This window comes from Taudactylus pleione, unplaced genomic scaffold, assembly GCF_031769625.1.
Source record: "Taudactylus pleione unplaced genomic scaffold, aTauple2 ptg000479l, whole genome shotgun sequence".
NCBI classification, from domain to species: Eukaryota; Metazoa; Chordata; class Amphibia; order Anura; family Myobatrachidae; genus Taudactylus; species Taudactylus pleione.
Window position 1 is genome coordinate 8423513 of NW_028284881.1, and position 23987 is coordinate 8447499.

Consider the following 23987-nt stretch of genomic DNA (forward strand, 5'->3'; position numbering starts at 1 on the left):
CGCTGGGGACAGCGTACCTCCCCTAGGCTGTATGGATCAAACGGGCTCATTGACTTATACATGGTCGCCGCCATTATCATCCCCGGTTGCCAGGAAATCTTATGTCCTGGTGGTCTAGTGGGGGAAGCAGTTTACCTGGTTCCTCACAACAGCGGCCTCCAGCAGGTCTCCACCGCCGGAGGTACAGACTGCCACGTGGTTCACTGCCGTTGGCGGTCAGCGGGGAACTACCTTACCTGCGTCCCCGATGTCTCCGGCTGCAGTCCCGGACCCAGCAATATAACTACGCTGGCACCCGCCGAACTCACCAGTTCCCTCACTGGTGTTGCGGCACCGGTGGGGGTAGTCGGAGCAGCAGCACAGGTGTCCATCCGGACACCCCGTGCTGCTTACCCATAGGATAAAAATTAAAACTTGCTTAGGACTGCCGAAGCAGTCCCCTGTTCACAAGGTGCACTCCTGTGCAGCAAACAAAAAACTGAATGCCTGTAGCCAGGGGCGGGGTATATATGGAGGAGGACCCAGTGCATCCTGGGAGCTAAAGCTTGTAACTGTTTGGTGCCTGGATCACACCAACCACATACCCCAAGGTAATTCCTGTGGACCCTATTGATCCCGAAGAAGAAAGCATATGTAAGAAGGAAGAGGAGCAGAGGATGAAATTAGCACAGAAAAAGTGCCAGCCATGTAGAACACAATAAGTCAGTGGTACAGTAATGGTCTCTGCATGAGCCCTATGTGTTGCGCATGCAACTTTGCCAGCATTTTAGATCTCACATTCAAGTTTACAGGATTCTGCCATATAACCAAGGAATAAATAAAAGCACATTTTCCAGAGTAATGAAGCCAGACCTGCACTACGACCCTGGACAGCACTAGGTGAACCCAAGAGTAAGGGGGGATCCAGCCTACGCCCCAACAGCAGAGTGCCCCGCACACCATCCACACAGCACAACATGCTTGAGGTAAGAGAGAACCTCAAGCATGTCACAGAAACCAGGGAACAAATTTCAAGTCCTGAGCAGCAGTAACACTAGGCTCCCCGAGTATACAGCCAGCACTGCCCAAGCCGCAGGTAACTGTATGCAGTGGCCTCACCTAGTACATTCTCAGTCAGCCGGTGCACCTCAGTCCTCCACTGAGCGTGACATCTTGCTGGCGCTGCCATACACCGAGGGCCCCCGCATCCCGCGCTGCCAACGCGTCTTGTGTGACCTATGTCATCACGCCACCGCGTCTCAGTAGGTCATGGCCCAGACGCGTCTGTGCCTTCCAGAAGAGAAGAGCCCAATGTTGCCTGAGGCCGCACATTACTTGTAAAGGTGGCTGCGGGCCCGCGGCTCTGATTGAGCTAACCCAGTGCGGCACACCTGACAACCACCCGCGGCACACTAGTGGTTGAAAAACTCTGGTGTAGGGATTTCATATAGGGTAAAGTAGGGCAGAATTGGAGAGGACAGCAGTGCCTGGAGGCATAGCACACTATTGGTACAGAATTTAAGTTAAAGCAGAGCAGCATATGGAGGGGAGAGAAATGTTGGAGCAGTATGGGGAGGGTAGAGCAGTATTGGGACAGTATGTGAAGGGGAGAGCAATGTTGATGCAGTATGTGGAGGGTAGATCAGTGTTTGCGCAGTATGCGGCGAGGAGAGCAATGTTGGGGCAGTTTGTGGAGGGGGAAACAGTGTTGGGGAAGTTTGTGGCGGAGGGGAGCAGTGTAGGGGAAGTTTGTGGTGGAGGGGAGCAGTGTTGGGGAAGTTTGTGGTGGAGGGGAGCAGTGTTGGGGAAGTTTGTAATGGAGGGGAGCAGTGTAGGGGAAGTTTGTGGTGGAGGGGAGCAGTGTAGGGGAAGTTTGTGGTGGAGGGGAGCAGTGTTGGGGAAGTTTGTGGCGGAGGGGAGCAGTGTAGGGGAAGTTTGTGGCGGAGGGGAGCAGTGTTGGGGAAGTTTGTGGCGGACGGGAGCAGTGTTGGGGAAGTTTGTGGCGGAGGGGAGCAGTGTTGGGGAAGTTTGTGGTGGAGGGGAGCAGTGTTGGGGAAGTTTGTGGAGGGGGAGCAGTGTTTGGCAGTATGTAGACAGGAGAGCAGTGTTGGGGCAGTATGTGGAGGCAGAAACAGCATTTAAGATGAAGCAGAGCAGTATGTGGAGGGGAGAGCAATGTTGGGACTATATGTGAAGTTGAGAGTAATTTTGATGCAATATGTGGAGGGGAGAGCAGTGTTGGGGCAGCATGTGGAGGAGGAAACAGTGTTGGGGCAGTATGTGGATGGGGAAACAGTAACAATATGCAGAAAAGAAAATATTTTAGAAAGGCCTTTGGTGCTAATAGTGTTTCCAAAACACTGATCAGACCGTCTCAAATCATTCAATAGACAGATTTTTACAAGTAACTTGTCTTTTTGATGAATTCTTCTATTAGCGGTGAGATGTCCTCTCAATCCAAATTGGTGGAGTTCAAATGGGATTTCATAGAGAAAAGAAATATATATTATACATATATATATATAGTGTAGTATTTCATTAAAATTGATGTTAATTTATTAACAAAAAATGAACATGCATCCAAACAATAATTGCTCCGAAGTAATGGTAATGTGAGGAACCATACCGTGAGAGGCTCCAAATGAGGAGCAAGCAGGTGAGTATAAAGGTAGGGAGTGTCCGGAATTCCTCCTTCTCACCTTACTGGCAAATCACTGGAACGTTCACAGGGTGTCCTCCTATAATGTAGCAGATGGGTATCCAAATATCTCTAACGCGTTTCGAATTGTCTGATTCTTCCTCAGGGCTGGAAATGGGCAGTGTTTTTTGCAGTTTGTGGAGGACAGAGCATTGTTGGGGAAGTTTGTGGAAGGGTGGAGCAGCGTTGAGGCAGTGTGTGGAGGGGGAAACAGTGTTGGACAGTATGTGGAGGGGGAATAGTGATGGGGCTGTATGTGGAGAGGGGGAGCAGTGTTGGGGCTGTATTTGGAGAGTGGGGGCAGTGTTGGGGAAGTTTGTGGAAGGGTGGAGCAGTGTTGGGGCAGTATGTAGAGAGGAGAGCAGTGTTAGGGTAGGATGTATTTGTATGCATCCTGCATTTGCTGCATACAAATAAAGGAACGTGTCTCTGTACCTGTGTGGAGTCCTATCATGGCTTGGGAGTGCCACCGTCCTCTTGGGTGGGAAGCAGGCTTACAGTAGATACAACACACTTACAGTTCACTCCAATAGCGTAAGCCACCGAATACAGACTGGCCACACTGCAGTATTGTGGCAATTCAGTGTATTCAGACCACTAGGTCAGATGAAAGCAACTGTCACAGCAGGTCTGCCAGGTAGCAGGGAAGGAGAATAGGCCCCCAGTGTATCTGTATAAATGCAGATGAGGAAAGGTGCTCACTCGTCACCGCGCTTCTAGTTCCAGTGCAGAAGGAGCAGAGGTCATAGAGCGCAGCCTGTGTACAGGAAGAGCTGCACACCCCCCCTATGGTATGAAAGTGGAGCCAGATGTAAACAGGAGTGGGGGTGCTCACAGTAGCGTCCCCATCATTTTAGTGTTGTTCCGCCGGGAAATGATCCTGACATTTTATTTAAAACATTAAGCAAAAAAAATAATTAAAAATCATGGCTGATGTACTGTGGTTGGCGCCCCCCTGCCTGAGCCGTAGCATAAGCTTCAACTGCTTCGTCCATGGTATGCCTCTGTTTGACAGTAAGGTTAGCTGGCATAGTGTGTACTATAACTGCTATAGTTGATCTTTCTATAACTTCCAGCATGCAACAAATTTAACATGAAGCTCAGCTTATTTGAACAAAAGTACCACCTTGTTTAACACATGCTCCTTAAATATGTCCAGTGTAATACAAACCTAGCTTGACATGGATCTTGTCAGTGGGAATGATCGCTGTGGGGTACTGGTTCGTGGTTGGTGGTGGTGTAAGACCAGTGTTACTAGGAGACGCATCTCGTGGGTAACACACAGATTCTATTAAATTCAGTTGTCCATTTCTCTTCACTTTATGGCCAAGGCCATACAGGAAAACGCGAGCCCATGGAGCTTTGTACAAAGAGGAACTAGAAAAAAAAACACAGACAACATTAAGAACTAATTCAGATAACTAAACATCTAAAAGCAAGACCTATTTAAGACACTAGTGAACCCTGGGAATAGGTCACATTAGTGGGTTGTTTATGAAGTGTAACTTATAACTGTACACAAAAACAGGATTTTTATACTTACGTTACATACCCTCTTGAGAATCCATTGGGGGATACTGGACTCTTGGGGATTTGGTCTCCCCCAGGAAGCTGACCTTAAAAGTGTTAACCCCTCCCTCTTCCATATCCTATCTTGCGGGGCATGCAGATATTTTTTTTTAACAAAGACCCGCAGGACAGAACCAGAGAAGAAAGGAAAACAAATAGAAAAAACATCTCCCTGAAAAACCCTCAGCCCTGTTTAACTGTAAGGGGTTATTCAATTAAAGGCGAAATCGCCCCTTTTTCGCCATCGTTGGCGAAATCGCCTGTTTTTCGCCTAAAACTGGAGAAAACTTAGCAAATCCCTATTTTTGGGTAAAAATGTGGGGATTTCTTACAGAACACTTTGGACAGCCCCCCTAATGATACTTTAGCGGAAAAAAAAATCATAAGTTGCGCACTTTGGCAAAAAACGACCGCTGAAATTTTGGTCAAAAATGCGTTTAACGTACTAGGCTGGTATTTCAGAGGGCCATAAGGATGCGCCAATTGTTTTAAACATCGCAGGAGGCTGGTGCAGGCAGTTTTGTATATCCGCTAAAAAAACACCTGCGCAAGACACGTGCGATGTTTAGAACACTTGACACATCCTTATGGCACTCCGAAATACCAGCCCCAATACGTTAAACTGAATTTTCACGGAAAAAAAAAAAATGTCACCGAAATTTCAGCGGTTGTTTTTCGCCAAAGTGCGCAACTTACGATTTTTTTTTTTTCGCTAAAGTATCATTAGGGGGGCTGGCCAAAGGGTTCTGAAAGAAATACCCACATTTTTAAGCCGAAAATAGGGATTTTGCAATTTTTTTTCGCCTGATCTGGGATGGAGAAAACTTAAACATTTTTTTTTCTCCAATTGTTTTTTTGCCTGATTCTTGATGACAATATCGCCGTTCTTTGGCAAAAAAAACCTCCGTTTTCGCCTATGGCGAAAAAACTTCCGTTTTCGACGCTAATTGAATACGGCCCTAAGTGGGAGAAATACAGCATACAAAGAGTATCCTCCAATGAATTTCGAGAAAAAGATTTAACGCAAGTATAAATATCCTCTCACGAGATGCTCAGTGATCTGGTAGAAGGGGCCGCTACTGTGGAAGAAATAGGCTTACAGCGGTGAACCTTCTAGCAACTTTAATTTTGGACAGGCCAATTCCTTTTTCTGAGCAACACATAGAATGAAAACTACAGCTATTTTTTGCCATCAAGGGTGTAGACATAGATCTTCAAGACCCTAACGACGTCTAAGGAGATAGATTCCTCTTCCTCAGGATCTGACATACTGCTGGAATAACTTGATAAGGATGGAATTTGGAAACAACGGTCTGTCCTGCAAACAGTATGGGGGGGAAAATGAAAACCGGTATTTAGTGTCAGCATTCTGATAAAAAAAAAAAACCTCTGTATTCCATGGTGTCCAGTATCCCCCATAGGATGTTAGAGACATAAGAGTGACTGAAATGTCATAATATATCTGTAAATCAGTAAAAAGCACAATGTTTCCATTGTCCAAGAGAAGTCTTTTGTATTTTTAAAAGCATTCTAGAAATAGTTTCAGACACAAAGCCTTAAAAATAATTCACTTTCACCAATAAAAGTCTTAGGGCTCAATCTAATTAGGTGAGATTATATTGCCCCCACGAGTAAGCATGGCTGTATATGCAGCACTTACGGTACCTATGGACTTGCACATTTCTGTTTACAGCACCATATGGCTGCGAGCAAAAAAGTGCGATTCCGGGGTGAGATTGGGCCGCGAGGGGGACGAAATGCAGAGCCATCGCCTGCATCTCTATGCCGTTACAAAAGGTTTTCTAATCTTCAATACTTAGGGGGCAAATTAATTAGCAGCGGAAAACATCCCCCCCATAAACATTAAGTGAAATTGTAGTAAAGTTAAAACACTGTGCAGAGTATCTAATTTGAGGTGTACTGAATCTTGGATTAGGAGTTGGTCATCAGATGGTGTGGTTAGATGATTTGCATCTTTTAAGAAACTTTTATACAAGTAGTTTGGATATTTCAAAACTTATACCGGTGTTTGTACCTGCTACACATGCAGCTTTCTTCTGTTTTCCTTTGAGGCACTACAGAGGTATTATCAGTGAAGGGCCCACAAGAATGGTCTCCATTCTGACGTTAGACCCAACAGAGCTGCGCTTGAATTATAGTTTCTAAGTCATATACATGGAGTAAGGTTATGGTTAGGTGAAGGCTAAAAGTAATTTCAATGTTTGGATACTGAACTAAGGTGTGAACTTATTTTACAGCATGAATTATACTTAAGGGTTCATGTTTTTATACAAAGGTCCTTTCTTTAAAGGACACCAAGCTGGCTTTGATCACTTACTCTTTGCGGAATCCAGATTGGCTTTCTTTACAAGATACCACAACAAAGGCTGCTCCAGGGAAAGTCACATCCACGCTGACTTTGGATTCAGTGATTGGGAATTCTTCTAATGAGAACTGCTCTGAGGCATGCTAAACAACAACAACAACAACAAGAAAACAGAAAAACACAGGAATAGTTTGCGATACTATGATCTATATAGCATGTAAATAGGTATACTATATTCTGTGAATATGTGTGAAATGTGAATCTCTAACAAGTATGAAGCTAATTGGAGCACTGACCTGCAAGAAGGAACATATTTGCTTTGTTAGATCCAGAAGACTGTCTTCTCCTTGATGCAGGGCTCTGGTGATGGCCACACCAAGCCATTCTCTGACTGCCTGAGCATTGCCCTGATAAAACAGTATGGTGGTAGAGCAGTCCTGGGTATGGAAGCAATGTTGCAAGGACTGTGCTATAAGAATAGAGGAGGAGCTGATGGTGCCATCTGCAAAATGATCGGCAGCACAATTAATATGTATAAAAATAGCAAATGCAAATATTCATGTAACACTTTCAACTCAATTTGTTTACACAATCATGTATGGTTATATATCCAACAAGCCAATTCTAAAATACCTTAAGTAAAGCTGGTGAATTCAAAGTGTATATACTGGATACACTAGGTATAAAGTGCAAGAGCTCAAGCTCTTCCAAATCTATACCTTGATTAGCTGGGGCATCCTACAGCAGTCCCTAACGGAGGAAATGCTCATAAATTGTCCAAATCTTACATTTTTGGTTAAAAAAGTATTAATTCTGTAGAATGTCATGAAGGAATGCACTGAAGACTATGTGGTGGTTTTGCACAGCTGTTCAGTTGAACCTCCTTGCCACCTTCCAGACAAAAAAAAGTTTAACTCTACAAAATCAAAGGTTTGAAAGTAGGGTACTGTAAGGCTGTCAGCAAAAGACTAAGATCCCTAGGATCTATTGGAGGGAAATACAGAGGTTGAACATGCATCACTCACTGAAACGAGAAACTTCAAGAAGCATAGTTTTAAACCCCCTTCCAGACTGCCCTGCAGCCAAAGCAGTAATCTGTCCCACTGAAAAGAGAAGGTTAGAAACCCTTAATTTCACACCAGACCATCTTCTATACCCTGTGGTAATTTTGGGCTGTAACAGACTCTTGAACTTTGAGCATGGTTTGAACCATACGGCCAGACAAACCCTAAGCTTTAAAACTCAAGCCAGCTGAGGAAGGGGGGCCTAGTTGTAGAGGCAGGCTCTACATTGTGCTCTTTGTCATGCTTCTATACTAAGACCTTCTGGGACCGCCAGTGCTACTAGTGTCACCTTGTGTCCTTTCTGGTGGGCTTGCCTAACAGGGAAAAAGTCCTCAAGGAATGCTATCTACCCCAGAGCCTAGTATGGATGAAAGGCAGCAGTCAAGGACAGGCCTAGTGCTAAGCTGCTGTGACAGTAACAGACAGTCACCACACAACACCTCCAATTCTTCTGGCCAGTGGATGACAGCAAATTGAACACCCAGCTCCATGCTATAAAGGAGGCAAACTTAATTAGGCACAACTAAGTCTGGCTATATGCCACACTTACAGTACTGTCGGAACCACAGGTTTTTGTTCAAGGCAGTGTACAAAAATCCACAAGTCTAGAGTGAGATCTGGCAGCGAGGGGATCAAGTTCAGCTACAGTTGCCGGCGTTTGTACACCATTGCAGCGGCAACTTGCCCTCCTCACTCCTAACTGAATTAACCCCTAATAGTCCAGCTCCTCTGTCTGGCCTCACTGGATGGAAGAATGGAGATTCCAGTTAAAACCTGTGAAGACAGTGAACAGTTTCCACATCTGGAGCAGGTATGTCTCCACATTAGGAGCAGGCTGTCGGCAGAAGATGCTGCCAGTTTGTAAACAAGCCTAACGGCAAGAGACGGAAAGTGGAGAAGGAAGTACAATATACACAAGAAACACTCAAAAAAACAAAAAAAAAAAAACGAAGAGGGAATCATTGGTACAAATAGATAGGAACAGATCCCAACTGAGGCCAGGTGCGTCAGGGTGGGTGCCCTGTAGACCCTATGAACCTTGAAGAAAAAGAGTTAACAAAGGTATGTTATACCATAACTCTTATTTTCTTTCGTCGGGTTTCATAGGATCCACAGAAATACCATGGGGATGTCCTAAAGCAGTTCCCTTAAGGGTGGGGACGCTCCTGAGCAGAGAGGAGAATCCGCCGCCCAATGGAAGCACCCTGGGAGGCAAAAGTATCAAATGAATAGAATTTGATGAAAGTGTGGACCGAAGACCAAGTTGCCACCTTGCAGAACTGTTCTGCAGAGACACCATGTCTAAATGCCCACGATGGTCCCACAGACCGAGTAGAATGTGCTGTCACTGTGTTCGGAACAGGGAGATCAGCCTGAGTATACACATGAGAAATAGATATACGCAGCCACCGAGCCAGAGTCTGCTTGTTAGCTGGCCAGCCTCGCTTACGAAAGCCATATAACACAAAAAATGCTTCTGATTTTCTGATAGAGTTGGTACGATCCACGTAGATACGAAGAGCTCGAACCACATCGAGTGAAGCTTCACCTACAGAAAGGCCAGAAGACTGAAAGGTGGGACTACAATTTCTTCATTCATATGAAAATGGGATACCACCTTTGGAAGGTACCTCACCCGTGTACGGAGGACAGCTCTATTCTGATGAAAAATCAAATATGGAGAGCGACATGTAAGGGCTGCCAAATCAGAAACTCTGCGAGCCGAGAAGATAGCGAGGAGAAAAAACGTCTTCGCTGTCAACCATTTGAGGTCCACTTTGTCTAAAGGTTCAAAAGGGGGAGCCTGCAGCACCCTGAGAGCCAAGGATAAACCCCATGGTGCTACCGGAGGTTGCAGACAGAGAACACCCTTAAAAAAAGTTCTAATATCTGGCAGAATGGCAATTCTGTGCTGGAACCAAACTGACAATGCAGAAACCTGAACTCTCAAGGTAGCCAGATGAAGACCTAAGTCTAGTCCAGCCTGAAGAAATGCAAGAACTCAGGAGACCCTGAAAACCTTAGGGTTATATTTTCTGTGGGAACACCAAAGAAAAAATGAATGCCAAATCCTGTGATAGATGCGGGCCGAAGCAGACTTCCTTGCCTTAAGCATTGTCTGAATCATGGAAGTAGAAAACTTTTGGCCTTTAAGATGGAAGACTCAAGAGCCATGTCATCAAAGCCAGCCGTGGTAGATCCGGATATAGGCAGGGACCCTGCACTAGCAGATCCAGCCATAGAGGAAGTGGACAGTCTAAGGATATACCTGCCAGATCGGTGAACCAATGTCTCCTGGGTCAGACAGGAGCTATTAGTATCATCCTGCCACCCTCTTGCTTGAATTTTCATACCACCCTTGGGAGGAGGGAGATTGGAGGAAAGAGGTATGCCTACCTGAAGCCCCACCTCACCGCCAGACCGTCCATGAAGGCGGCTGAGGGGTCTCTTGTTCTGGACCCGTACCTGGGGACCTTGTGGTTGTGACGTGATGCCATGAGGTCTATGTCCGGTAGTCCCCACTTGTCCACCAGGAGCTGAGATACATCCAAATGAAGAGCCCATTCTCCTGCGTGTATACCCTGATGACTTAGAAAGTCCGCTTCCCAATTGAGGTTTCCTGGGATGAATAATGCAGAGATTGCTGGAAGATGGCATTCTGCCTAAACCAGAATGTTCCCCACTTCCCTCATGGCTGCCGGACTTCGTGTGCCTCCATGATGGTTGATGTAGGCCACTGTGGTTGCGTTGTCGGAATGAATCTGGACAGGCCTGCCCTGAAGGAGGCACTGCACGAAGCTCCAAAATATTTATGGGCAGGTGACTTTCCCGAGCGGCCCATCTTCCCTGAAAGGTGTGATGACCTGCCACCACGACCCATCCTCATAGACTTGCATCTGTGTTGAGAAGTACCCAATCTGGGATCCATAAGTGGCGACCCTTGTCTAAATGAGTCGTCTGCAGCCCCCCATGCAAGGGAGAGGCGAACCTCTAGCAAGATGCGGATCATTTGATACTTTATCAGATGATACTGACCATCCCAATGAGAGAGAATCCATCGTTGCAGGGTTCTGGAATGGAACTGGGTATAAGCCACCATGTTGAAGGTGATACCATGGACACCAGTACCTGCATTGCTAAGTGAACTGACACTTTCTGATTGCGGAACAGTTTGTGTACCTGTACTTGTAGGGCAGCAATCTTGTCCACTGGTAAAAGAATCCTTTTCCCCAGGGAATCCAGCAGCACCCCCTAATGTACTATATGCTGAGTTGGAGAAAGATAAGACTTTTTCCAATTGATTATCCAGCCGTGCTCTTGCAGACAGGCAATGGTCATTTGGAGATTTTGTTTTAAAACCTCTGGAGATTGTGCCAATATCAGGAGGTTATCCAAGTATGGTAGTATCCTGACTCCTTGTCGCCTGAGATGAGCCACCATGACTGCCATTATCTTGGTGAATACCCGAGGGGCTGTGGACAGACCCACAGCAAACCTCAGAAACTTTTGGCGAGATCATGCAATAGGTACATGCAGATAAGCATCCTGTATGTCTAGGGAAACCATGTAACTCTAGGCTCCATTGCCAGCATAATTGACTGTAGGGTTGGGTACATGGATGAATTTGTTGAGAGACTTTAGATTCAGAATAGGGTGATGAGACCCATTTGCATTCAAAATCAGAAACAAATTTGAATAATAACCCCTTCCCTGTAACGTCACAGGAATGGGGACTATAACCCCTGACCTCAGGAGGGCACAAACAGCTTCTTGGAGGGCCAAGGTCTAGACTGGGTCTGAAGGAAGAGTTGTACTAAAAAACTTCTGAAGTGGATGCCTAAGGAACATGAAGGCGTATCCATGAGAGACCACTTCTCGAACCCAAGCATCCGTAGTTGTCTGATGCCAGGGGTAAGAAAACTGGAAAAGTCGGCCTCCTACCCGGAGATCCCCAAGGGGGAGGCCCACTCCATCAGGCAGGCTTGGAGGTTGGACGTTTGACAGACAAGGATTTCCTGGTCTGTATTTTATTGACGGAAATATCCTGTCTGGAAAAAGACTGTTCATTTGCCTTCCCCTGCGGGTGCAAGGACCGAAAGTATGGCTGCCTATACTTGGGGGTAGACGTAGAGGGCAACCGAGCAGAATTAGATGCTGCCAGAGCAGTCACTTTGTTATCCAGTTCCGGCCCAAATAGTACTTTCCCGATAAACAGCAAAGACTCAAGGGCTCTCTTGGACCTTGCATCTGCCTTCCAGGTTCTTAGCCACAGGGTCCTTCTAGCAGCCACATGGTTGCCTATACTTTAGAAGCCAAAATACCTACAACAATAACTGCTTCTCCAACATACGCAGCTGCTTCTCACAATTGGCAGAGATAAGACAGCTGTTCTCTGGTAGCATCTGGTATGCTATCTTCCAGAGACGTCGCCCATTCTTCCATAGCCTTGGCCACCTAGGCTACAGCCATAGCCGGCCTGGTAATAGCTCCAGATAATGAAAAAAAACAATTTTAAATAGTTTTCAAGCTTCTGTCTGTAATTTCCTTAAGTGAAGATGCGGCAGGTAATGTAGAGCTCCGGATCAATCTAGTCACGTGAGCATCTACCGTTGGAGGAACTTCCCATTTGTTACACTCACCAGGTAAAAATTGGTACCGGGAAGTTAAATTCTTTGTTACATGGAAACTCCTATCTGGAGTATTCCATGCTTTAGACATGAGATCTGTCAGTTCTTCAGACTAAGGGTTATAATCCTTTGCCACCTACTGATGCCTAAAGACCGGAGTCTTAGATTTAGGCGGAAGCTCCTCTTCCTCTATACTTAGGACATCTAACAGCTCTCACCAGAGAGGGGACATCCACCGATGATTGGTGGTCTACCTCAACTGAGTAAGAACCCGAACTCTGAGTATCAGAGTCTGATGATGATGATGACGTGTAAGGATTCTGAGGCAACGCCTGAAGGGATACTCTCTTATGCTTTTGATTTACCACAACTGGACTATTCGCTTGCACTACCTACTGTGTGGCTATAGATGGCAGAGTACTCTGACTAGAGGGAGTATAAGCATCAGACCAAAAAGGATTCATGGGAGACATATACATAATATGAGATATGGTAAGAACTTACCTTTGTTATCTCTATTTCTACGAAGTCCATAGGGTTCCACAGGATACCTTGGGGTATAGGCGATGGCGGCAGACATCCAGGCACCACAGAGTTAAAAACTTTTCCATCCTCCCAGGATGCACTGGGGTCCCTCTCCTATACCCCGTCCCCGAGCCTCAGGCACTCCGTTTCGTCACAAGCCATAGGCCGGAGGAGGATAAAGAGAGAGAGAAGAAAGTCTGGAACACACAAGAATCACATTCTCACCAGAGGGAGACGGAAAAACCGGTGACCAGAACCACAGCCCGTTTGCAGTACAGGTGCGACAGGGCGGGAGTCCTGTGGAACCCTATGGAATTCATAGAAATAGAGATAACAAAGGTAAGTTCTTACCATATCTCATATTTTCTACATCAGGGTCCATAGGGTATCCACAGGATACCTTGGGGATGTCCCAAAGCAGTATCCTTCAAGGGTGGGGACGCTCCTGTGCTGAGAGGAGAATCCGTCGCCCGAAGGAAGCATCCTTAGAGGCGTAGGTATCAAAAGCATAATACCGTACGAAAGTATGGACAGATGACCACGTGGCCGCCTTGCAAAGCTGAACAGCTGACGCGCCACATCGAGCTGCCCACGAAGGACCCACAGACCTAGTGGAATGAGCCTTAACAGAAGATGGAACAGGAAGGCCCTCGTGAGCAAAAGCTTCAGAGATAGCCAGTCAAATCCATCCTGCCAATGTTTGTTTAGTGGCAGGCCAACCTCTTTTATGGAAGCCATAAAGGACAAACAAAAAGTCTGACTTCCAATAGACAGAAGTGCGGTCCACATAGATTTTCAAAGCCCGCACCACAGCCAAGGTGGCCTCACCAACCGAAAGGTCCAGTGAAGTAAACTATGGTACAATAATTTCCTCGTTGATATGGAAACTAGATACCACCTTTGGAAGAAACCCAGGACGAGTGCGCAGCACAGCCCTGTGTCTATGAAAAATTAGAAATGGAGGTCTGCATGAGAGAGCTCCCCAATTCTGAAATCCTTCTGGCCGAAGCAATAGGCAGAAGGAATACAGTCTGAATGGGTAGCCATTTCAAATCCACTGAGCCCAGTGGTTCAAATGGCGGTCCTTGAAGAGTCTTCAAGACCATAGCCAGATCCCATGGTGCCACAGGTGGAACAAAGGGAGGCTGAATAAGAAGCACCCCTTGCATAAAGGTGCAGACATCAGGAAGCATAACAATCCTACGATGAAAGTGCAGACACCTGTACCTTCAGGGAAGCTAGGCGAAGACCCTCGTCTAAACCCGCCTGTAGGAAGGACAGAACCCTGGACAATCTGAACACCTGAGGAGCATAACCTCTAGTGCGACACCACTGGAAGAAAGCCCGCCACACGCTATGGTAGATGTTGGCAGATGAAGGCTTCCAAGCTCTCAGCATGGTGTTGACCACAGAGCTGGAGAAACTTCTGGACCTCAAGAGGGCAGTCTCAATAGCCCCGCCGTCAAAGACAGCCGACTCAGGTCCGGATGAAGGCAAGGACCCTGAGACAGCAGGTCATGACATTGAGGCAACAACAGCGGAGTGTCCACTGAGAGACCCTGAAGATCCGTGTACCAGTGCCGCCTGGTCCACGCTGGATCAATCAGCAGTAGCATGCCGCCTTCTTGCATGAATTTGCGTATCACTCGAGGAAGAAGGGAGAACGGAGGGAAGAGGTACGCATACTGGAAGGTCCACTTGACCGCCAGAGCAGCCACTAGACAAGCCTTTGTGTCTCTTGTTCTTGACCCGAACATCGGCAGTTTGTTGTCGTGTCGTGAGGCCATGGAGATCTATCTCTGGAAGGCCTCACTTGTTCACCAGTAGCTGACACACTTCCTGGTGAAGAGACCAATCTCCTGGATGCACGTCTTGACTGCTGAGAAAGTCTGCTTCCCAGTGGAGAACTCCTGGTATGAATACTGCTGATATTGCGCTGAGATGCTTTTCCGCCCATACTAGAATGCGGGACACCTCTGTCAGAGCCGCCTGACTGCGAGTCCCTCCTTGGCGGTTTATGTATGCCCCCGTGGTGGCGTTGTCCGACTGTACCTGCAAAGGTTTTCCCTGCAAGACCTGTCTTGCTTGCTGGAGAGCCTTGAATACTGCCCGCAGTTCCAATATGTTTATTGGAAGAGCAGCTTCTACCGATGTCCACCTTCCCTGAAAGAAGTGTGGACCCATCACCGCTCCCCAGCCCCGGAGACTGGCATTCGTCGTCAGAAGGGCCCAGTCTGCAATCCAAAAGGGGCGCCCCTTGTTCAGGTGAACAGTCTGTAGCCACCAGGCCAGAGATAATCGCACCTCCGGGGAAAGCACCATAGTCTGTGCCTTTATCCTTTGGGGCAAACCATTCCATCTGGAGAGGATCAGACTCCGCAGAGGTCTCGAGTAAAACTGGGCAACCTCCACCATGTCGAACATGGATACCATGGGTCCCAGTAACCTCATTGCCGAGTGAATAGACACCCGGCGACTCTGCAGGCAAAGACGGACCTTTGCCTGTAACGCAGAGATCTTTTCTCCCGTCATCAAGATCCTCTGATGTTGTGAATCCAACAGAGCTCCTAGATGGAGCATCCTCTGAGATGGTAACAGGGAGGACTTGTTCCAATTTATCAGCCAGCCGCGAGACTGCAATACAGAGACAGTAAGTTGCAGATGGCGCTGAAGTTTCTCTGAGGACTCCGCCAGTAACAGGAGATCGTCCAGATAAGGTAACAGGCAGACTCCCTGCAACCGTAGGTGAGCTGCCATAATGGCCATAACTTTGGTGAACACCCGAGGTGCTGTAGCCAAACCGAAGGGCAGAGCCTGAAACTGGAAGTGGTCCTTGACCACTGCAAATCTGAGGAAGCACTGGTGTGCTGGGACAATAGGGATATGCAGGTAAGCATCCTGAATATCCAGCGACACCATGAAATCCCCAGGTTCCACTGCTAAAATAATGGAACGCAGGGTCTCCATCCTGAACCAAGGAACCCTCAGAAATTTGTTGAGGGATTTGAGGTTGAGTATTGGCCGGTAGGACCCATTTGGTTTCTGCACCAGAAAAAGATTGGAGTAATACCCCAATCCCTTCTGAGACAAAGGAACTGGCACTATAACTCCATTCTGGAGCATCGAGTGCATTACCTTCTTGAGTTCCTGGGCCTTGTCCTGATTGGACGGAAGGCCCGTGGTGAAAAACCGTCAGGGAGGACTCCTGCAGAAGGAGAGGGCGTACCCCTGAGAGACCACTTCTCCGACCCATGTGTCTGAAGTGGTCAGACACCAGCTTTTTGGGCGAATTTCAGAATTCTGCCTCCCACTTTGAGGTCCCCCAAAGAGAGGCCCGTCCCGTCAGGCAGAAGGTTTGTCATCGGACTTGGGAGTGGGACGTCTGGTAATCCAGGCCTGCGTCCTGGGCTTTGCAGGTTTCTTGGCGGCAGTCCTCCTAGGAAAGGACTGTACCCTGGGTCTGTTCTGCGTTCTATAGGCCCTTTTTGGAAACAGCATCCGCCTTCCAAGAACGCAGCCACAGGATACGACGAGCCGCCACTGCTGCCGATGAGATCTTGGACGCCATGAGGCCCATATCTAAAGCTGCCTCATTAATGTAGGTAGCTGAGTCCCTTAAATTACCCACCAACTCCACCTGTTCAGGTGACGAGTCTGGGTCCAGGGATGCCTCCAAGGTATCAGCCCAGTGCTCCATAGCTCTTGCCACCCAGCACACGGCCAAAGCCGGCCTGGACACGCCTCCTGCAAGGGAATATTTCTACCCTGCGATCCGTTGGATCCTTTAAGGAGGACATAGAGGGCATAGGCAACGTAGCACTCTTTACTAGACGTGTAAATCCACTTGTGGCGGGTTATTACATTTTGCAAAATAATTATCTGCAAAAGGGTATGCCACCGCAAACCGTCTAGGGGACTGGTAACGCTTACCCGGCGTTTTCCACGCCTCCTCTAAATAATCCACTAGCTGATCAGATAGGGGAAACACTGTAGTATCACTTTTAATATCCTTGAAAAAGGCATATTTTGATTTAGCTACAGGAGGAGCGCCATGCTCAATAACCAAGCCATGCGCACTGCACATATGAGCCATCATCTGTCATCACAGCATCCTGATCTTGATGAGGTTGCAGCTGACGCTTCTGCGCCCGCACAGACGACTAGCCCTGTAACACCTCTGACAGCTGTTGTACTGAGGTAGACAGTGAATTAGCCCACGCAGGTTCATGGATGACCTGAGGGGGCGACAACGGAACTCTGAGGTACGATTAACTGTTTAGGAAACCCCTGCATAGGGGACGACACCATAGACTGCTGTGAGACCCCCATCTGGGGACACGCAGGGGTTGTCGTTTACTGGCCCACCAGGATAGTAAGTGCCGCAGCAAAACAAGCCCATGGTAGCTCCTGCACAGGTATAGTGACAGAAATTGGCCGTGCCACCGCAGGCACGCCTTACATAATCCATCAGCGTTACCATCACCCTCTGCCAATGGTACCTTGCATACAGTACACTGAGGCGGAATGGGGAAATCATGCTCACTGTCAGACATACTGAGTGTGTGACCCGGAGCTTTATGTGACCACAACAAGTTGTATAGTGAGGTATAAATCCCCCTTGCAACACCGCACCGCAAGGGCTTGTTAGCAGAGAAGAAAAACAGAGATAGGGAAAATAGCTGACAGTATGTGAAAGTAACAGACAGCAGCGCTAGCCCAAAGTCACATACAATGCAGAATATTGAAAACCCTGCAGTATCTGCGCTTCATCAACTAACCAGACCTCAGCCTGGTAGGAAACAGCGCTGCATACACTGACCTTGCACCGGAGGAGAGGTATGCAGGGGGACCCAGGCCACGAAGTCCGCGTTAACAGCTTCCAGCAGTGTTTGCCACATGTATTAAAATGGCCACCGAGCAGCAGTGGGAGGGCTGGTCCGGGGGCGGAGCGCATGCAGATGCCTAAATATCTTATGGAGAGGCCGTGTGCAGCGAGGGAGACGCAGGCTGCTTAGCAGGGAAAGCGCACTCCCCAGGCATGCATTTAACCCCTGGGACGCTGGACATTTACTGTTTCTGTCCAGTCCTCAGTCCCAGCGGGTAGCGGAAAGCGCAGGGATCAGTAGCCTGGTTCCACTCTGCAGCCAGTCCCCAGGGAGCCCCCTGCCTGGGGACTAAGGACTGTGCTATTCGGCTGGGACACACCGCGGGACCTTGCCGTTTACCTGAAGCCCCGTAAATCCGGCCACAGTCCGGGCAACCGGGGCCACCACTAGCTGTGACCCCAGTCACCCACCAGCATCCCCGGATCAGTACCGGCGTTCTGGTACCAGCGGGGTGTAGGAGCGACGACATGGATGTCAGTACAGACTGTCCATGTTGTCTGCTCGTTAGATGTGCAGCCACAGCTGCATTGAAGAACTTCAGGGGCCTGCAGACCCCCACTCTGTACGGTGCATCCGACTTCGGCCAGGCACCGACGAAAACTGAGTGCCTGAGGCTCGGGGGCGGGGTATAGGAGAGGGACCCCAGTGCATCCTGGGAGGATGGAGAAGTTTTTAACTCTCTGGTGCCTGGAAGTCTTCCGCCATCGCCTATACCCCAAGGTATCCTGTGGATACCCTATGGACCCTGATGTAGAAAGAAGGATATAAATGCTGTGGGTACCCCATAGTGGGATGCAGTAGCGTTGCAGGAGCCTGTGAAGCTGGTTCACGGTCCACTAGACTTGACAAAACCTGAGACCAAAAGGCCACCCAAGGTGGTGGTGTACTGGATTGGAGAGGTGGTTGTTTACAACAGGCCCTACACAAACCATCTTACACAAAATCCTGCTCTGACAGGCCTGCCGAACAGGATTTACATGATACCAGCGTAGGAGGCTCAACCTCCGTTTTCCCCATGATCTCAGACATAACAATGTTTCACAGGTATAAGGTATAAATGCAATGTGACAGTCTTCTCATGGGAAAAAGACAATGAAAAAAAACCCACCCCCCTGAACAGAGGGATGAAGAGAAACAGTGATAGATATATCTGACAGTTTAGACAATAAAAAGCAGCTAGCATTACAGTCGCATACAATGCAAATATAACGTCATATGCCAATGCAAATATAAATGCACATGGGCTCTGAATCAACTGACCAAAGCCCCGGGGGCTTGGTAGGATATAGAGCACTGTATACCTGACCCATGGGAGAGGCCTACAGGGAGACTCTGAGAATCACCAGCTTTCAGCAGCGCACCATAGGAGAACTGCAAGCATCTCAACACACGAGGTGGTCATAAATAACAAACCAGACGTGGGAACCCACACAGGAAGTTGTGTCTGGGTTGGGGGTGCACCTATATTCCCATAGCTGCTAAATGGCACGGGTACAATGGCCTCACAGTAGTAGACGCTTACTAGTGCATCTACTACCCATCTCCAGCGTCAGAGGATACAGCCCCGACGGTCTAAGTGAGGACGTGGCTCACGGGCCCTCACTAGCAGCAGCCTCCGATACGTCTCCAACACCAGAAGCCCGGACTGCAGCGCATGATTCCCCAACAAGCGATGAATCGCCTTACCTGGTCACCTCCTTGAATCCAATTGCAGTTCGGGCATCAGCGTCGCTGCCAGCTATGCTTCGCTGAGACCAGCCGCAAATTCCCAAAGGCGGTTCAGGAGCTGGTGTTTCGGCAACAGCGGAGGTAGTAGGAGTCGTAGTACATGCATCCCTTTGGACACTTAATACTAACTTAACCCAGTAGTATATAAAAACTAAGGTAAATCAAAAAATAAAAAGCCTAGGACTGCCTAAGCAGTCCTGCTGTTACAACAGGTGCGTCTGGATACTTGCCGCACCAAACAATAAAACTGAATGCCTGTGGCTGGGGGCGGGGTATATAGGGAAGAGGTCCTGTGCATGCTGGGAGCATGAAAGCTGTTTGGTGCAATGGATTACTCCAACTACATACCCCATGGTATCCCTGTGGACCGTATGAAACCCGAAGAAGAAATATATATTTTTTTTACATTTTATAAAATAAATATCAAGTTACCAGGTAGGGGAGGGGTCAGAAGTTGGTTTGACAACAACTGCAGATGCTCCAAGGTGATATCACGGATGGCAGGAATGTGGAATAAGCGAGTAAAAGTGTGTGGAGACTTTGGTGCAAAGATATTGAGTAAAGCAACACGGCAGTACAGTCTGGCAAGGGCAGATTCACATCTCAGCAGCTCCCTACAAGAAGGAAACAAATGTTTGGTCAATATATTAGCTGTCAAATTAACCACATAATAGAAAGTTTCCAACTTCGCTGCAGCTTCATACATAGCCCAAGGAATCATTCAAGGATTTCCAACTACAGTATATTTTATTTTCTATCTGGTCCCATATACTGTAATAATCATCTGTCATCTGTATCAACCAGATACCCATCTTGCACCATACAATAAGACACTCAACACCTTATCAGATTTTATGTTACAATGCACCTGCTTCGCCCTAATGCGGATTGAGATCATATGCAAGAACCAGCTTGTCATCATCCTGTCATACCATTTACAGCTTTTGTTCAGACTGTGACCCGAGTTACCTATGAATTTGGATGTTTGTGCTATCCAAAGTCACCAGACCATTGGTGGCCATTCTTCTGTATCCTGCAGGAGGTCTCTCCAGCATATCTATAGGATACCAGTATCTCACTAAGACCCCTTCACTCCGGAGATAGGTCTCTACTTGCACTAACTCATTCACCTGAAAACACACATAAAGTACCAATGACTGCAAAAGCACAATGTGGTTATTTACAGTACCTTAAGAAAACTAGTTTATTATAAATACAGAATCATGTTAATTTATATATACCACCATATGTATAAATATTAATTATACACCATATGAATGCATACCACTTGAAAAGCTGATTGGAAAAACAAAATGGTAAATAAAATAAATCCTTACCGAATCCACATCCAGGACCACCCCATGCAGGGAAAAGGTTTTTAGCATACCCCTGATTGCAAATTTCGGTAAAGAAGTTCCCACAGCACTACTGGCAACATTGTTGGTGTCAGGAGATCGAACGACAACAGTGAGTCCTAAACACACAGTGACCACATACTTAGATCACACAATGAATCAAAGAGAAATACTAAATTTACAAACATATCAGACAAAAAAGTAAAGATTAGTCTGTACACAGATGCAGCGATATGAGATGTTGTTATCTATTGTTTTGAAGTATAGTACAGTATATAAAATTACATGTATACTGGGAAAAAACTTAGACACATTTTGCAATTAAAATCTTCAGTAACAGCAGCATAACATAAAATAGTACAATATTTCATATACCCCACAAACGATTTCAGGACCATCCAGCAACACAAACGACAGTCATCAGATGATCATTATTTTTAGATCCACTACTCTTGTGTTCACACATTTAGGAGAATACTGCACAGGGCAATTTAAAGTGGGGGTATGAAATGTGGGTACACTTAAACTGTTGTTTACAGCAAAATAAAAAGCACATAAAACACTAGAAGTGTTTTTATCCAATATGAAATATATACCTTTGCGAACTTTATCTATAGTGAACTTATTTGCCTCATCCTTGATGTCCTCGATGGTAGGAAGGTAGAGATCTCTAGGGATGCCACCGTTCTCCTCATACAAAAACTCCACCGTCTGCCGTGCTATATCCACCATTCCTGCAATGCAAATTAATATGGTGCTTACAGAAAGATGACAAGCAGAGATTTAGCAGGATCTAACTGCAGATAACTGGCAGCATAATGATCTAAATGTACAAAAATAATAATGGTCTGTAATCACTGCTGGTACTGAGCATGTAGTTGAAGTAGTAGACTTTGGGTCTGATTCTGGGTTGCACACAAAGTGGCTGTATTGAGGGCAGCTGCAGTAGCCAGATTTACTACTTTATGAGTATGCAAGCAGAAACCCCGTGCCGTGCATTGGTTGTGCACCAGCTGCCACAATTGTCATCAAAAGTATAGGCACTTGCCCCATGCAAGAGATCTGTCTGAAACAGGCTTCTCTACCCCATACGGACGGCTCATGCTAATGACACCCCCCACGATAGGTTGAGACGTGCACTCGCATTGTTAACGCCCAATTTCACGGAAAGACAAACAGTAAAAGTTCCATCTGACTCAGAATAGGACAGATATACAGATGAGCCCTCAGTCGCTGCAAACAGTCCTTGCATAACAAAAGACACTTGGCGCAAGCACAGTAACATGGCATGGGACCTTGTGGCTCACTCACTCACGCATGCATTTTCTTATTTCCCAATCTTACAGCAAGTTAAAGTTGTTTCTAGGGGTTGATTCAATTAGCAGTGGGAGCCAGTGTAAAGGCATTCTGTCGCCTTTACAGGATATGTCTTCAGAGGCTGATTTCTGATTCCAGCCGATGGAGGTACGAGCAGAGATCAGCTATCATAATGGGCTAATATGCACACAGCTGGCAGCAGCTCACGGCTAATTAAATCTGCCCTCTAGTGTCAACCCCACAAATTAGACAACTGTGTACATTGGTCACCAATTACATACCAAGTTGCAGAGCTCCCTTAATCTGGTCCAGGCCAGATTTTCTCTCAGCCTCATTGCGAAAGCGCCTCCGGATTGTTGGAAAGACTTTGGTCTCCCAGGCTTTCACGAGCAAAGCATAGTGATCTTCCTATGACATACATGGAAATAAACTGATTATGGCTCCTACACACAACTCTCACAGAAATACAAGCAACATTTAACAACTAAACGGTGAACTGTGATTTTAAACACACACTAAACATGTTAGAGACCCACAGCAGAGTTATTAAATACAAACTAATCTGCTTAGGATGAAAACTTTTGATTCACAACATTAGCAAAGCTACTGTAGTGTAGTGTAGTTCTGCAAAGATGAATGTATTTAATGAGAAAATACACCTATTTAGTGACATGAAGTAACATGTAATTTCTGAAGGATGAAATGAAAAAGCAGTGCAGATTCTGAGAATATACTGCAAATAAATATTATACAATTCTTCATTTCAGAAGTTTTAGCTCATTCTTGTCTCTATTAATTTAAAATATCTGACCCGTGGCACATCATCATCGTCGTCATCATCACTCTCATCATCTGCAATAGGTGGAGGATGTGGATCAGGACCAGAAGTGACAAAATTTTCATAGCTCAGTTCCATCTTATACCGGCAAGAAGCATCGCTGTCATATTCTACAAGAGGGAGAAGACAGACATGTTTTTTAAACATGCTGTTAATAAGATGTACACGAGAAAGGTGGATACCTGCAATGCTGATGAAGAGTCAACCAGAAATATTCCCTTACGTTGTAACACAGTTGCTGTAGCAGCAATGCGACATGGAGGTCCATGAGTCCCGGGGTCAGATGCTATACTAGTTCCAGCATCATTGTCACTATCAGATGCCATGGCAAATGGCAATGCCTCAAAATTTGCACTTATCTCTTCAGCCAGGTCAATACATAAATCAGCAGCATTGCGATGAGCCTGCCCCTCCGCAAAAGCAAATTGCCGTGATCCAAAATTTGCCCGGATTTTTGTATTCTGTGGACAATTTAAGAGGGTAAATATTGACCTTCATAATATGTTTACATTTATAAAAGACACACTCACTAGTTTTGTTACACAATATTATCTTTACTTTTACTTAAGCACAACGGAAAAAAAGCTGTGCACGCTCGTATCGGAGCACTTTTTACAGATTCAGACTCAGTCGAACACAGATTTACAAATGTTGCACATCAAATACGAATATTTAAAGACAAAGGATGGAGACAAGGACAAACAGACTTTGAGAAGTCAACCAAGCCCTTGAGCAGTAGTACTTTAATTTCATTTATCTACTTTTTTTAAATATGGAGTAGAAAAATTAAGTCTCTAAACCCCATATCAAAACACCTGCTACCAATAAGTGTACTTCAGAAAAAGTCACTAACAGCAGGTTCCTATACAATTGTCACAGATTTATATAAAACAGACAAACACTCAACAGCACTTTGCAGCTATCACAGCTTCTATTGGACACCATATTAAATCCCAGAAGTTGGCCTCAAGAAAGACCATGTAATTGAAGGAAAAGATGCCTGCAGAACCAGTGGCGTAAATTCATTCCAGACGCCCGAAGGCAAGTTAAAATTTGGTGCCGCCCATCACAGCC

General features: G+C 46.5%; 1 protein-coding gene across 2 annotated transcripts in view; it reads right to left on the reverse strand.

Annotated features, from left to right (window-relative positions):
- The window catches only part of HECTD4 (HECT domain E3 ubiquitin protein ligase 4), a 333766-nt gene that overhangs the window by 65235 nt on the left and 244544 nt on the right, over positions 1 to 23987 (reverse strand). For both annotated transcript variants that reach the window (XM_088449233.1, XM_088449232.1), the window contains exons 50-59: positions 23137 to 23374; positions 22887 to 23023; positions 22357 to 22483; positions 21355 to 21492; positions 20741 to 20877; positions 20373 to 20533; positions 19836 to 20017; positions 6869 to 7074; positions 6585 to 6715; positions 3849 to 4054 (exon numbers count right to left, since the gene is read on the reverse strand). In XM_088449233.1, the coding sequence (XP_088305359.1) occupies positions 3849 to 4054; positions 6585 to 6715; positions 6869 to 7074; positions 19836 to 20017; positions 20373 to 20533; positions 20741 to 20877; positions 21355 to 21492; positions 22357 to 22483; positions 22887 to 23023; positions 23137 to 23374 (1663 nt within the window). The remainder of the gene's footprint in view (positions 1 to 3848; positions 4055 to 6584; positions 6716 to 6868; positions 7075 to 19835; positions 20018 to 20372; positions 20534 to 20740; positions 20878 to 21354; positions 21493 to 22356; positions 22484 to 22886; positions 23024 to 23136; positions 23375 to 23987) is intronic.